The sequence below is a fragment of the Vicia villosa genome, linkage group LG6 (genome assembly GCF_029867415.1).
Source record: "Vicia villosa cultivar HV-30 ecotype Madison, WI linkage group LG6, Vvil1.0, whole genome shotgun sequence".
Taxonomy (NCBI): Eukaryota; Viridiplantae; Streptophyta; class Magnoliopsida; order Fabales; family Fabaceae; genus Vicia; species Vicia villosa.
This window is the reverse complement of record NC_081185.1, coordinates 113,697,579-113,714,253: the sequence shown is the minus strand read 5'-3', so window position 1 is coordinate 113,714,253 and position 16,675 is coordinate 113,697,579. Positions and strand designations below refer to the sequence as shown.

Below are 16,675 nucleotides of genomic sequence, written 5' to 3'. Positions count from 1 at the left end.
AGTATTGTATCGAATAGAGATCCAAAGTTCACTTCGAGGTTTTGGAGAGGTTTTCAGCAAGCGATGGGATCTAAATTATGTTTGAGCACGTCGAACCACCCTCAAACAGATGGTCAAACGGAGCGAACGATACAAACCTTGGAAGATATGTTGAGAGCTTGTGTGCTTGAAAGTAGAGGAAATTGGAAGGAGCTTTTACCATTGATTGAATTTGCGTATAATAACAGTTATCATGCAAGTATCGGTATGGCACCTTATGAGGCATTGTATGGGAGAAAATGTAGAACGCCTTTGTGTTGGTCAGAAGTTGGTGATGATAGAATTTTGGGACCCGAAATTATTCAAGAGACCACGGATAAGATTAGAATGATTCGTGAGAAGGTTAAGCAAGCACAAGATCGTCAGAAGAGTTATGCGGATAACCGTAGGAGGCCTTTGGAGTTTATGGAAGGTGACCATGTATTCTTGAAGGTTACTCCGAGATTGAGGTTGAAAGGAGCGTTTAAGTCGAGGAAGTTAAGTCCGAGATACGTGGGACCGTATGAGATTCTAGAAAGGATTGGTGAAGTAGCGGACCGTTTAGCCTTACCACCTTCTCTATCAGAAATGCATGATGTTTTTCACGTGTCTCAATTACGGAAGTTTATTCCCGATCCTCTTCAGCCGGTATTACCAGATGCAATTGAGGTAGAATCAGATTTGACTTTTCAACCATTACCGAGCCGCATCGTGGGAAGAGAGACTAAAGTGTTACGAAACAAGGAGATTCCTCTTGTCAAGGTTCAGTGGGATGTGACACATCCAGGTGATGCTACATGGGAGCTTGAATCGGAAATGCGGGATGCTTACCCTAACCTTTTCAGGTAATTCTTAAATTCGAGGACGAATTTCTATTTAAGGGGGGGAGGATGTAATACCCCGTATTAAATTAAGTGCTCTAATGTTATCAGCTGACACTGAGGTTTTATTAATTGGTACATTAGAGATACTTTTGAACATTTGAGTTAGTAGTGTAACTTAAGATATTTTCTTATATCTTTTCCTTTTGCTTTTTTTCTTCATTTTTCAACAAGAAGAGAAAGATAGAGAGAAGAAGTAGAGAGAAGGAAGAGCAAGAGGAGAAAAGAGGAAAAAACTTGAATCTTCATCATTTCTCCGCCGAATCGACTCATCTTCGACATCAACGACTCATAATCGAGGTGGGTTCTAGTTAGAAACTTATAGAATTGTTTATGGATGAGAAATCATAAGTTTGAGATTTGGGGGTTTTGGTAGAAATCTTAGGGTTTTAGTTCAAACTATGAAATAGATGCTTGTGGCTAATGATGGATCCTGAATATATATCGTATATGTTGTTCTATGCTTTAGTATGGATCTGGAACATGTTTGAGTATAGAGATGGTTGGTTTTAGTCCTTGTTGAATCAAAAACCAGAGCTGAGAATTCTGTTCTCGCGCGCTTCGCGGCGCGAACAAGGCTGCGCGGCGCGACCTATGCAGGTTTTTAAGAGGTTTTGATTCTGCTATCAGTATGCGGCGCGTACAAGGGTTCGCGACGCGAATACCATGAGATTTTGGTGAGGTTTGCTACTGCCAGAGGTTGGCGGCGCGAACATCTATTAGCGGCGCGAACACTGTTGAAGATTTTGAGAGTTGGCTACTGCCAGACGGTTCGCGGCGCGACCTAGATGTTGCGCGGCGCGAACTGAAGCTTTCTTAACAAATTATTTAGTGTAATAACATAAAACTGTTTCGACCATAACTTTTGAACCGTAACTCGGTTTTAATCACCGTTCGAAGTGGTAGGAAGCTAGAAGCGTGTACTTTCTAGTAGTGTAGGTTTTGGGATCAAAGGAGAATTATTTAATCGAGAGTCGATTTTCTTGATTACTTGGGTTATTTATCGTTCGGAACCATGTGGACGGTATGCCTTTGGTATGACGAATATGTACCCTATAATTGTGATAAATTGCCATTGTTATAGAAATAGTGTTAATCGTTTGGTTGAGTCCTATTGCAGGTGGATTGGTATGCCTTTGTTATATATATATTATATCAAAGAGGGTTGAATAACTTCATTGTTTATGAATAACGGATAAGTGAGGAAAACTAGGATTTGTTAGGTATATGTAACTTAACAGGGAAAACCTAGGATGAGACATTATATGGAACATACGTGTACTTGAATTTTCTGAGGAAAGGCTAACAGGCCTAGTGGTTTGCGTGAGCGATCACCATTGTATGATGTACTAATCGGAACCATTGTTTTTGTTTATTTCTTTTTCTTTGAATGCTAACAGGCATTCTTTGTGCAGAGAGGCACTGTGCAGAGAGGCACTAATAATCTTGGCAGGTTTGATTCCCGCTTTTGTGTACGAATGGAACCTAAGGGTAGAGACTTGTGATGGTGTACGGGCCATGTGAAGTGACGATTCATGGGGAAAGGCTCATGAGTCCGAATCCATTTCGTATGTCAAGATTTTCCAAAGGATCCATGACTCGTGCCACCTCCTAGACGTAGAAGGGGACGGGAATAGAGGGATACCTTGGTAACGGTTTTCCGATTAGTAATCTTGTGTTTTAGTTGTTGAACTCTATGTATGATTCTATATAATGTTAGTGTGTGAACTCAAGGTCTAGTTCCCTTTATGACTTGAGACTCATAGGCTAGAACCTTGTAAAGCCGAGAGGATCCATAGGATAGGGAACTCACTGAGATTTTGTATCTCACCCCATTATATATTGATTTCAGGTACTACAGGTTCTGCGAAGGGTATGGAGAAAGCAGTTTGATTTCCTTATTCCTTATGCTTCTTTTGGATATGGCGAAGCTTCCGTTGTGGAGTTCTTTTGAGATCATTGTTTGATCTAGTTCTTAGTATTTTCATTTTGAACATCTTGTATGTATTATGCCATTGTGTAGAATATTTGTACTAGGGCATTAATATGTATAATGTGTTGACTAGGAACTTATTGGTATTTCAGTACCAAACACTTGGATTCATATATAATTATATGCTTTGATGTATGTTTTTATATATGGGTGTTACAATAAAGTTTAAGGTGAATATGTGGTGTCTCTCTCACTTAAGGGTGTGCAAAATATTCAGTTGTGAAGCGCAAATCCATAATCAAATTTAAATCTGTTTTAAATATTCAGATATAATTAAATGGTTATTAACCGGTTAAATTATTTTTCGGTTGAGTTATTATCCAAAATTAATCTAAATATTTTAATTTTATAATAAATTTTTTAATGTTCAAAATTAAGAATATTTTTAAAACTGGATTTTAAAAAAAAAAACCCGATTATATAATCCCAACCAATTTTATAATTGGTTTTATAACCTGTTTTGATAGAAATATGGTTATGATTATAAATTCAAACCATTTAATTGGTTTGAAAATGGTTATGGTTTGATTTCTAAAAATAACCAATCAATTTGTTTGGGTGAGTCTTTGACCTTTAGGTGAGTATTTAGCCCAATATGAGTGCTTCCACCTCACAACAAATTTATTCGCCATTATTTGTCTGCCATTATAATTATTATTAGAGTAATGTTATTCATACACCCAATTTCTACACCAATACTTACACCCAACCTGTTCATCGTATTTATACGGTGAACACTGTTTTTTTAATTAAAAGTATATTTTAATTAAAATATATTTACACCCAACATGTACATGAACAATAAACAATGGCAAAGTTGATTAATGAAGTATAAAAAAATTGGTTAATGAAGTGAACAAGTTGGTTAATAAAACACCTAAATGTTAAAAATAATTCAATAGTAAAACAAAGTTGGTTAATGAAAAGTAAAAAAATTGGTTAATATATGAAGTTGGTTAATAAACGTCTAGATATTAAAATAATTTTTATTAGTAAAACAAAGTTGGTTAAAGAAGTTATAAAGTTGGTTAATAAACACCTAGATATTAAAAAAAATTAATAGTATAAATACGTGAATAATATTGAGTGTAAGTATTGGTGTAAGAATGAGGTGTATGAATAACATTACTTTTACTATTATTATTATTATTATTATTATTATTATTACTATTATTATTATTATTATTATTATTATTATTATTATTATGAATTTGAGGTTGTCATGGCATGAGTAATGTGCAGGCATGCCATCCATACATATCTTACTTAAACAGGTATATTTGTTGAAAAAGGAGGTGTTGCTAAGGTGGTTTGCTTTGATAACGGCTAATGGAGAAACGCTCTTAAAGACCTCCACATGCACATTTCAACGGTATAAAATGTTCAACGCGATTTATCCCCTAATAGCCTAGACCCACTCCGATTCAAGCATACCACAACACAATCAGGCCACCAAAATTAGAAGAGATTAAACATAAAATTTTAACTACTAAAAAAAGAGTTGGATTGTTTATTATGATCTTTATAGGTATATTATAGACTATTATCATACATATTGTATTTGTAGTTAATAACATACCATTTTTTGTTTGCACTCCTTGTTCCAAATAATCTTGAAGATAAATTACAGCATGTATCTCCCAAAAGATAATATAACCGTAAATGGACTCAATAAACATGACTTACATTAACAATGAAAAATAGAGTGTGTGTGACCTAGTGGTGAAAAGTTTGGGTCTTGAGGGTGTACTTCCCTCAAGGGTCTCAGGTTTGAATCCTTATAGACAATGAAAATCAGAATATAAAAAAAACAATAAAAACCTTAAAATCTCATTAAAAAGTAACTACAATGCTTTTAACATTTCCTTTTACTACACCTTATGTTCGTTCTACAACATGTTTGTTCCAAACTTATTATTAAAAAATAAACTTACAGAGAACATATGAAAAAAAACTAACTTTTACATACTTTCCCATTCACCAAAACAAATAAACCACTTATATTCTATATAATTTCAATTAGTTACTCATAATCAAAATCTTCTTTTTCTTCATTCTAACACCAACACAGACACAAAATTAGCCTCTTCCATAACAAATAACTGTAATTAAAATCAATATCGAAAAACAAAAAATTAATATAATCCAAAATATTACCGATTAATATCTCTCACAACCTCCAAAATCATTGCTTTGATGACAAAAAAAATTATCAAAATAAAATGAACACATGCAAATATCCTCAATTTTTAAGGTTGTAATTGCTCACCTTATTGGAAGAATTAGACAATGTGAAAGCTTCGGGTTCCTTCAAAAGCTTTTGCAACTTTTCAACTTTTTCAAGAAGAGCTTCGACAAAATGTTAGCCTAAGTTTCCAAAACATGTACCAAATACATAAACTATTTGGTATGCCTAAAACAACACAATTGAGAAAAACACAAAACTCAACACAGTAAGAAAAACCTTCCAATTAACAAAACATATAAACCCTGAAACCATAAATCTCAAACATGAAGTAAAATAAAATACCTTGACATAGACAATATCATTGAGCTTATAAATAACATCGTCAACATTCGCCTCACTATAATGAAACTTTGCTTTCAAACAACCATTTTATTCCATTCCACTACAAATAATTAACAATAGTGAGTTCGCAAAAATTATAACAAACAAAAAAAAGTTAAATAATAAATAAACTTTAATATAAAAGAAGAAAGAAGAAGAAGAAGAGAGAAAACAGAAGAGAGAAGAGGGAAGAGAGATGTAGAGGAAAAGAAAAGAAAGAAGAAGAGGAAGGGAGAGAATGTGTAAAAGAGGAGAAGAGAGAGAAATTTAAATTTAAAAGGAAGTAAAAATGATATTAAGAGAGAAGAGATATAATGTTTTCCAAAGATCGTTTTCCAACAAACAACAATAATGATAGAGAGTGCAAAAATATTGTTTTCCAAAGATCATGCCATTAATTTAGTCGAATAAAAAAATGTAAGAGTAAATAGTATTAAATGAAATTGGGGCAACAATTCTAAGACATGAATTATCCTCAGATTCAAATTTTTTATGTAAATCAAAAAGGGTATTATCGAGATTTTCAGAGCATATTGTTTTCTTATATGGTAGATTTAAATTAAAAAAAATTGTCTAGTTAAAAAAAATAAAAAATTTGCATTGCAAATAAAGAAGATTTTTTAAAATATATTAAAATTAGAGAAAAATTAAAAAAGGAATATAGATTCTTACCTAATAAAAAAATATTTAAAACAAATTTGAATATCGTGTTTATGTATCTGCTTACCAATTCGACTAAGAAGCCTATATCGGGTCAAATAATGCTTTGTTCTCCTACCTATGATTCTCTAGTTTCAAATTTGGTTCGACAGGTGAAGATGCAAGATTCAAGTCTTCCATATTGAATCTCTTGAGTATTTCTTTGACATACTTTCTTTTATGTAGCATCATACCTTACTTCGACATTTGAAATTCCTTGCCTAGGAAATAAGACAATTTTCCCATATCCTACATTTCAAATTTCCTCTTGATTAGCTCTTTGAACTTTGACAAGTTCTTCACGTTATTTCAAATTACTAGAAAGTCATCGACATATAAACAAATGATTATTATATCTTGTGCCACAACCTGAACATAAACACCATACTCAGACATACATTTGATGAATCCCAATTCTACCAAGTATGAGTTGATCTTCTTGTTCCATGCCCTAGGTACCTGCTTGAGACCATATAGGGCTTTGTGCAATTTGTTCACTTTCCTCACTTCCTTCTGTATCACAAACTCATATGGTTGTGTGACATATACCTTTTCATCTAAGGGACCATTCAAAAATATTGATTTCACATCTAAGTGAAATGTCGACCAACCTCGCTTGCATGTCAAGGCTACCATCAATCTGACAGTCTCCAATCTTGCTACTAGTGGATATACTTCAGAGCAGTCGAGTCATGCTCTCTAAAGAAATCCTCGAGTTACTTATATTTTCTTGTGTCTTGCTATTGACCCATCAGACTTGTGCTTCAACTTGAACACTCATTCACTTTGATAGCTTTTGTTTGCATTGGAAATTTGACTAGCTCTCATATGTTATTTATTTAGAATGCTTGTAACTCTTCAACCATAACAGTCTTCCACTATTTATCCTTTAATGCCTCACTATATTTGATTGGTTCAGCACTTGCCAGTAAAGCAAAATGAACTGATTCTCAATTTTGTTTGACTTCATAATCACCAACAACTTCACAGTCTTGAACCCTTGCTGGTAGAACTCTAGTCCTTTGAGGTCTTTGACTTGTTCTAGCCACACCCTCTTTGACTTTGACCGTGTCTGGAATGTCAACACCTATTCGACGTTGACTTCATCAGTTTCTTCGTCAATGCCATAATTGTTAAACTGCTTATTAATTGTATAATCTGAATTCCAATCACAGACAGGGTTCTCATCAATCACAATGTATCAACTCATTACGATTTTCGCATTGATTGGATTAAATAGCCTGTAAGCTCTAGTTTTATAATATCCCACCAAAATCATAGGTTCACTTTTATCATCAAGCTTCCTTCTCCTTGTAGGAACCAAACTTAAATTTCTTACATTACTTATCAATTCACTATAATTGTGACATGATGCCACTAACTTATAAGTGCTTGTAGAATCATCACAACCAAAGGTTTGTAATAGCCATCATCAGCAGAGAAACGACAGCTGGGATGTTGGTAAAATAAGCGTTAGAACCCAAATTTTGGAGATGTTGTCCTGGTGGCTGGGTTCCATAATCGGAACCAATACTCAAAATACTCACTGGTGGTTATATGACAAGCCAAACATACCAATCCATTGCAAGAACCAACCATACTAGAGAAACCTTTGTCTTCCACCAAGTAGTCGGAGTTGGCATAAAGAGTGAACAAAAGGTTCTCGAGTAAACTGTTTATGGAATGGGGAATGACACCGCTGGCATGGTCACCATCATCGTCACTGTCATAGGGTGACTCACCTGAGATTGTTTTGGTATGACAGCTAGTTAGAATGACATGAGGATTTCGTTTTGCTGATTTCTTGAGATGCAAATTTACAAAGATGGGATCGATAATGAGAGTGTCCCAAAACTTGCTAACACATTGGAATCGAAGAATAGATTTTACATTAAGAAGGGATAAGACCTCACTGATAAGATCGTCGAGGATAATAAATGGAGACGGACACATAATTCGAAATTATGTAGGGATTCTTGAAATGTTCATGTTTTTATGAAATGTTTTAACTATATATACAAGTTTGTAATTATTTAAATTTATGGTATTTCACTTTAATTATTTTTCAATAGTAAAACACTTTTAAAAAATTAAACAATTTTAATTTTCTATATTTTACTAAACATTAAATTAAAAAAAAAATTGTTTGGTCAAAAAGATTAAAAAGAGTAAATTACAAATAAAGCATATTTTTAAAATCATGGTTCGCTTTTAAATTTTCCATTTTGTTATTATTATTATTATTATTATTATTATTATTATTTTTAAGATTTAAAGGTAATTTTAATGTCTCTATCTATAAATATTGATCCTCTTATTTTAAAGCCCCAATATTTCTTTCACGGTTTCAGTGTGGATAATTTATTCCGCTTTAGTGATTGATAAGGCAACACCATCTGAAGTGTTTCTTTCCAACTGATTGTTGTGTCAAACATCGTGAAAATTTGTTCAGAAATAGATTTTCTATAATTCATACGACCAGCATAATCAAAGTCGGAATATCCTTTAATTTTGACTTTGCTATCATCATCATAGGCTCCACAATAACTAAGGACTTTGCTCAGAGACCCATTTATGTATCTTATAATCCACTTTAATGTTTATCATTGTGCCTTTCCAAGATTGACCATACACCTATTTACAAGGCTCACTCTGTAGGCTATGTCTGGCCTCGTACATACCATAGCATACATCAAAGAATCTACTATACTAGCATATGGAATGCTATTCATATAGATTCTTTCAGGTTCCGAACTCAAAATTTGAGTCGTACGTAGATTGAATTCAAGATTCTTTGGTGTCACAACAGACTTTGATTTGGGAAAAGCACACAACAGTAGCAATGCTTAATGTTCATCATAGATTTTGACATTGATGTTCTCAAGATCAAGAATCAACTTGTAGAACATATCCAACTGCTCAGCCAAGACTTTATCTCACTCATCTTGAATGAATACAAGACTTGCTTTAGGTGTAGACAATAGACCAAAGATTTGGTCATGTACAAACCTTCAAGTTTTGTCCACACACCCGCCGTTGTTTTCTCCTTTGAGACCTGCCAGAGAACATTATCACCAAGGCTCAATATGATGGAACTGTGGGGCTTTATCGATCATCGTCGTATTCTTCTTCTCCGTTAGGGCAACATCCATTTGATCTTTACCCTTCAACGCTTCTAACAAACTCTGTTGAACAAGAAAAACTTGCATCTGCAAGGGCCATAACCTGAAATCATTCATACCGGTGGATTTTTCAATCTCATACTTCGTAGACGATATCTTCTCCACGCTCATCACACCAGTTTATTGTAATGGAGTGTCGTCAAGAACAAACCACGACTATGAGAAAGATTAAGTTTCTTGAAAAAACATAAGAAACTCTATTAGGATTTCACGAAAGAGATAGAAGAAGAAGAAGAAGAAGATAAATAGGATTGGTTGAAACTATTTTACTATTCACTTACTCAATTAGAGTTACAATGATTACAAGTGAATAACAATAGTTAGCCTCTCTCAACAACCTGAAGGAACAAGTCTATTTATACACTACTAAGTTAATTTAAACAACAAATTAACTTAAACAATTGGACTAAACAAACAAGCTCAATTTGACATGGTAACAATCCTAACATTTTGACTACTGCATGATTGGGCATACTTCGATTACACTAATGTGAAACACCTATAATAACCTACATGCACTTCAACTACACTAATGTCAAACACCTATAATAATATGGTCTCACCTACAAATTTAGTCACTTTATATATAAAGATTATGGAGTGACTTTACTACTTACATCCTGTCTCACTTTTCCATTAGAATGACTTTATATTACATCTCACCATTTGGAGAAGAAGAGTAGAAAATACATTTAAATTTGGCTTTTTTTAATTTCTTTTGTAATTTTGTCATTCTTTTATCCACCTTAACTTTACTTGCTTGAACTACTAAGTATAACACACAATATCATCTGAGTATTCTTCTAAATAAATAAAAAACAATATCTCAATTCACTCCTTAATACTTTTTGGTACCAGATGTAATTTCATTTATGTCTCTTATTTTCGGAGATACAATCTTCATAAAGCACTTCTTTTGTCAAAATTTGATTTTTTTTCCAGAGGTCTATTTACAGAAATATTTTAAATTGGAAAAACTTCAACATAATTCAATATTTCGTAGATGCACCTTTGAAACAAATCAAATTTTGACAAAAAAAAAAAGTTTAATGTACTATGAACAGCAGTGCAAAAAACATTGCTGCATGATGCCTAAATAATTCTTCACCCTCATGTGTATGAATAGATGACAGAAGTCTCTCTTTCCATCTCTTTGGATTGGACAATTTCAACAATTCCAAACAAGGAAAGAAATTCTATACAAACTCAAAAAGAATTTGTACAACATTGTAAAATGCTACAACTCAACACAGAACACTCTTCATTTTCTACTATCAAAATTCTTAAAAAAAACAAATAATGAAGGAAAAAGCTGGTATTACATTTTTCTATTGCACCAAACAGAAATAGAAACATTGATGCTGAAAACATTTGAAACTTGATTTTGACATTTGTGGATGAAGAAAAATATGGCAGAAAGCCATGTGAAAGAGAAAATAATTGAATGCATTGCACAAAAAGGAAATACACATAAACCTTAACAAAACCTTATAATTTCTAATTCACCTAATATTTTAATTCAATGAATGAAGTGATGATGTCTACCCGGGGTTTTAAAACCACTTCGCGACCGTGAAAACGGCCACAACAAAATGATATCGACAAGTGCCGAGACTGATACGGAATGAACAAATTGTTGTTAATTTAAACCGCGCCAACCGCATTTCGCGTCGCAACACATGTATCGACTGAAATCGCGAAAGTCTTTAAGCATCCGTGGCCGATATTTAAAACATTACCTAACCCTCATTTCCGATTAACAATAACAAACAAAACTCACATTTCAAATTCAAGAGCAAAAGTAATTATATAATTAGTAATTAAATTAAGAAAAGGTGGCATCAAAATCGTAAAACACAGAGAATTTCTAAGGAATCGAGAACTAAACATAAGAAATAATTCTTCACCCTCATGTGTATGAATATCTAGTTTTAGACAGTAACCCCAAGCCGTGCATCAGCTCTCTGCAGTCCTATATTACCACTAAAATTCCTAACTAACCACCATGAATAAGAATAATCGCCACTCAGGATTTGGCTAAACTCGGATGATCAAAATATGATTAACTACTTGATATGATTAATCATACATTCAAACATTAATACTATAAAAGTAACTAAATAGATAAATGAAAGGCCTAACAAAACATTGTATAATAACTAAAAATGTAGAATTCCTACAAGTCAATACAAATAAGTAATAAACATTCAAAACTCAAGATATGCCTCAGCCTTTAACAGAAGCTTGTGAATATGCAAACCAAGATGAAAAGCCAACAAATGAAAGTTGGCAACATAGTTGTAAAAAAAAGAGGTTTATAACAAAGTACATGAAAAAATCATGTCCCCAAGTACCTAGACAAAATTCATTCAAAAATCTTAACTAATTTAAACCACGTTCCTCTGAATTCTTCCTCTTCCGACAATGCCTTATCTGCGTTCCTCTAAGCTCTCTTAATTCCCACACTATATTAGCTCTTGGTGGTCATCCTAATTCTGCAATTGCACACACAAAGATAACATTTTATATGTTAATAAAAAATGGATGTAACTCATTGAAAAGTACTCTCAATGTTTTAATTAAATCAAAGAATATAATTTCACTCCTATAGTGCCATCTCCAGAATTATAAAATTGAATAACAAATTTTAAGAAAAAGTCATTCTGTAATTATGACTTGAGGAGATGAAAGGCCTACCAGTTTCAATACATTCCATGAAATTATTCCTATTCAAATAATTCAATGTGACAATGTTCATCATATATCTTACTACTTATGATGATGCTGTTCTGGAATCAGATTGAAAATAAAATCAATCTAACCAATCATGAAAAAGATTATTCACAGAATTAGTAATTATAAAAAAAATATATACAAATTAACATAAATTCTAATACATGTAAACAATGGAAGAGGAACTTACTTTCAAAAAACTGAAACTAAGCTTTCAAAATAGTTTTGGGGCGCGCACGAGGCATTATCGACAGTTCTAACATCCGAAATTGTTTTTCTTGCAGTAATGTTTGTTCGCACTACTGTGTTATTTCTCCAATTATAGAGAATATCTTGGGATACCTCCTGATTGCAATTAAGTATCAGTGTTTCACCGTTTTCAGATAGAAACAATGGAACAATATTAAAATTTTCGTCACTATAGTGGTAACGAATATGAAGATTGTGATAACTAATTTTAAGAAATTGAGTCCAAGAATCTTGAACCCCAAATTTCTTCATCTGCCATATAATAAAATGAGTTTCCCTGTAACAATAAGAAAAAGAAAGGCAGTCCCCCAACACACCAACATTTGGTTTACTTGGCGGCACTTCATCAAAGGCATTAGGCAGTTGGTATAGATGATACGTCTCTGTTCCCAAATCAAGTGAAACAATAACAAATTGCTTAACTGTTGTAATATCCTTAATAATGTCCAGCCAATTACGCGGATGGTATAGATGATATGTCTCAGTTCCCAAATCATACGATTGTTTATTTTGAATACCCAGCCAATTGATATTGTTCTTGAAATACACACCAGTAATTTTTGAAGCACTTCCCAAATGCAAAGGATCAATAGGAAAACTTTGAATGTCTCTCCAAACATTATCACCCATACTTAAAATTTTGACTTCGTTTCTCAGATTACGTCTATGATAACGCGTGGCCACGGCCTTATAAGTGTCGGTAGAATTATCATAACCAAAGGTGAAAGTGTAATGGCCATCAAAAGCAGAAGGAAAGGCGGAAGGATTTCGAAATAAGCGTACGAATCCAAATTTAGGAGATGTCGTCCGGGTGGCAGGATTCCATAATCGTAACGAGAACTCAGAGTAATCCATGATCATGGAACTATAAACCAAACAGATCAATCCATTGCAGGAACCAGCAAATTCAGGGGTAATGGAGCCTCTTGTGTCTTCCAGGAGGTAGTGTGAGTCAACAGAAATGGTGAAAGACGGATTGTCGAGTAAAGTGCGGATGGAGTAGGGAATGACACCAACCTCACACTCAGTTTCATCATCTCTGCCATAGGGTAACTCACCTGGAATAAATGTTTTATGATCTGTGATCAGTAAGAAGTGAGTATTTCGTTTTAATGACTTCTTGAGATGCAATTTCACGAAGGTGGGATCCGAAAAGAGAGTGTTCCAAAACTTGCAAACACATTTGAATCGCATAATAGATTTCACATCAAGAAAGGATAACACCTCGGCGATGAGTTCGTCGGGTAAGAACGACGGCCGCGAGAATGGAGTCATCCTTGTTCTATTAGGATTGTTGAAGTTTGTGATTTTATATAAGTAATTAAGTATTTATAAAATCCTGTAATTATTATTTTTTAATTGAAAAAAAAAAGGGTGATGCACTGAGTATAAATTAATTTTACATTGTACTATTAATGACAATCATGATGATTCCTTCTCCATTACGTTTTTATTTAAATTTTTAATTAATTGACTGACTGTTGGTTTTTCATTTTGATATCGGTACATATTCATTAAATCTTTTTTAATCAAAAAGTAGTATTTATTAAAATTTTAAATATTATACTATAAAGAAGATTTTTAAAAAATAAAATAAATTGATATTTTAGATACTTTTTATAACTAAATAAAATTAGGTTCTACAAATTTAAAAAAAAAAACATTTTAAATCTCCTAAATCAATTGCATAAATATAATTTATTATGAATAAATACAAAATGAATGTTCATCTTTTCATCTTTCATCTTTTTATTTTTTATTAATTGTTATGATTTTACACATTCTCAATGTCCTACAAATAAGGACCATATTGTAATGTAAAGGTATTTTCTCAAAGATAATTATATAAAATTACTTTTTCTCTTCTATTTTTCTCATTCATCTCTCCTTCATCTCTATAAGTAATTAAGTATTTATAAAATCCTGTAATTATTATTTTTTAATAGAAAAAAAAAGGTGATGCACCGAGTATAAATTAATTTTACATTGTGCTATTAATGACAATAATGAATCCTTCTCCATTACAGCACGTTTTTATTTAAATTCTTAATAAATTGACAGACTGTTGGTTTTTCATTTTGATGTCGGTACATATTCATTAAATTTTTTTAATCAAAATGTAGTATTTAATAAAAATTTAAATATTATATTATAAAGAAGATTTTTTAAAAATAAAATAAATTGATATTTTAGATACTTTTTTATAACTAAATAAAATTAGGTTCTACATATTTTTAAAAAAACATTTTAAGTCTCCTAAATCAATTGAATAAATATAATTTATTATGAATAAATACAAAATGAATGTCTATCTTTTCATCTTTCATCTTTCTATTATTTATTAATTGTTATGATTTTCACATTTTCAATGTCCTATAAATAAGGACCCACATTGTAATGTAAAGGTATTTTCTTAAAGATAATTATATAAGATTACTTTTTCTCTTTTATTTTTCTCATTCATCTCTCCTTCATCTCTATATTATTTTGGTTAATTTCATAATATGTTATCAGCACGAGACTCTACCGTGACAGTGATGATATAGTCCGATTCTATATTAATTTTATCCTATCAATATATTGGAACCAGTATAATTCATGATCTTGCTACTATTTTTTTTCTTCAAATTAATATGTTTATTTTTATATATTTTGTAGTTTTTTTTAACTTGTACAATCATATTCGAAAGAATTTAACATTAAAGCATTTCTATATATTTGTCCAAAATTGAATTTTAACATATAAAAATGTTAATTTAATATTCAAACATCTATGAAGTATAATTTTACTTAACTCACATTCAAATCAAACCTAAACCTATTATACATTAGTCTTATAATTACGAACAACTTTTTTATCCTTACACTTATGGTTTCAATTTTTGTTTCTCAAATCTTTCATTGAATTATCGCGTCATCTTCCCCACATACATCTTACCTATTCTTCTCTAATCTTTACTATCTTATATTTTATTTTTTTTCACCTTCTCATTTTTATGCAAATGTTCTCTCTTACAATTTCATTTTTATCGCACATCTTCTTCTATAATCTCTTCTCTCTTATGTTCTTTCTTTTTCATCTTCACTAATCTCTCCTCTCTTATGTTTATTATTTCACTTTTGTCTAATCTAACTTATACATATTAAATGAGAAGTTGTTGTCCAAATATGATGAGTTTTGTTGTTATTTGGTAGTATATGAATGAGTAAATATAAAGTTATGTTGTCATCTATATGTGTATGTATGAATCAATAAAATATTTGTAAAAAACCGAACAAACCGAACCGCATTGGTTTGGTTTGGTTTGATTTTTTTTTCTAAAAGCCAACCGAACCAAACCAAACCATATATCTTTTTCTCTTGCGGTTCGGATGATTTTTAGTGTCAAAACCGCTCAAACCGCACCGCAAACACCCTTAATATTAACAAACCAACTGCTATAGTGTATTGGTAAAGAATTTGAGTGGAGGGGAGGTGACGCGTGTCATTTGTCAAGCGAAAGAATATTGTAGTGGTAAAGACTCTAGCATTTGAGTGGAAGGGAGCTTACGTGTGTCATTTCTCAAGCGAAATAATATTTTAATGGCAGAGTTACTTTTATAAAAGAGTCATTCAATACTTTTATGTAAGTCCATCAAAACTCTCATTTAATATCATTTTTGAGTTTTCCCATATAAGAGAGTTTTTGGTGTTATGAATAAAATCAAACTCTCTAAAATTCTCCTACCCAAAATCTTTCTATTATTTTCACTCAATCCTTCATATTTTTCAAAACTTTTCCCTCTCTTTCCCTCCAAACTCGCAAACAAAAGCTTAAAAGCTTAAGGAACAAATCTGATTACATGAGGTTGAATTTATACTCTGTAGCCTGCAACTGCATTACTTAAAATTTGATTTACATGAAGTTATAGAGGGGCTATAGTAGCTGTTAGTTCTGGCCAAAAATTCAAGATTCAGCTTATGAAATAGCAGTTATCAAATAATTCATACTTATTTACTAGATAATATTTATAATTTTATACATATGCTGTCACACACCTATTTGTATTATTGAGCTTTCTTCTAACACCGGTTAGCATATAAGTGAATTAGAAATACTAATAAAAATAGATGAAAAAGTAAAATGTAAATTTGTAACGTGGATACCAAACACGAGAATAGATGAATATACACCCATTTATGCAATAAATATGCATCTCTGATTGACTCAAATTCACCAAACTAATAAAATTATAAAGGCTGACAAATAATGGGGACTTTAAATATGTTTTTGAGGTTCAATCCAACAGAATCCAAAATTGAAGAAATTGAAGGCACTGTAAGTAAAATTGACATCATGTCTTTCTCATT

At 32.1% G+C, this 16,675-nt stretch overlaps 1 protein-coding gene across 1 annotated transcript; it reads right to left on the bottom strand.

Annotated features, from left to right (window-relative positions):
* Nucleotides 1–11,471: 11,471 nt before the first annotated feature.
* Nucleotides 11,472–13,635, bottom strand: LOC131612124 (F-box/kelch-repeat protein At3g23880-like). Its single transcript, XM_058883946.1, has 2 exons — nucleotides 12,266–13,635; nucleotides 11,472–11,837 (listed from the first exon to the last, which is right to left on the bottom strand). The coding sequence occupies exon 1, from the start codon at nucleotides 13,597–13,599 to the stop codon at nucleotides 12,268–12,270; it is 1,332 nt and encodes a 443-aa protein (XP_058739929.1). The 5' UTR covers nucleotides 13,600–13,635; the 3' UTR covers nucleotides 11,472–11,837; nucleotides 12,266–12,267.
* Between the last annotated feature and the right edge of the window lie 3,040 nt (nucleotides 13,636–16,675).

What these genes read in the sequence shown, in the direction of transcription:
- LOC131612124 (XM_058883946.1), bottom strand. Translation starts at nt 13,599, where the DNA reads ATGACTCCATTCTCGCGGCCGTCGTTCTTACCCGACGAACTCATCGCC.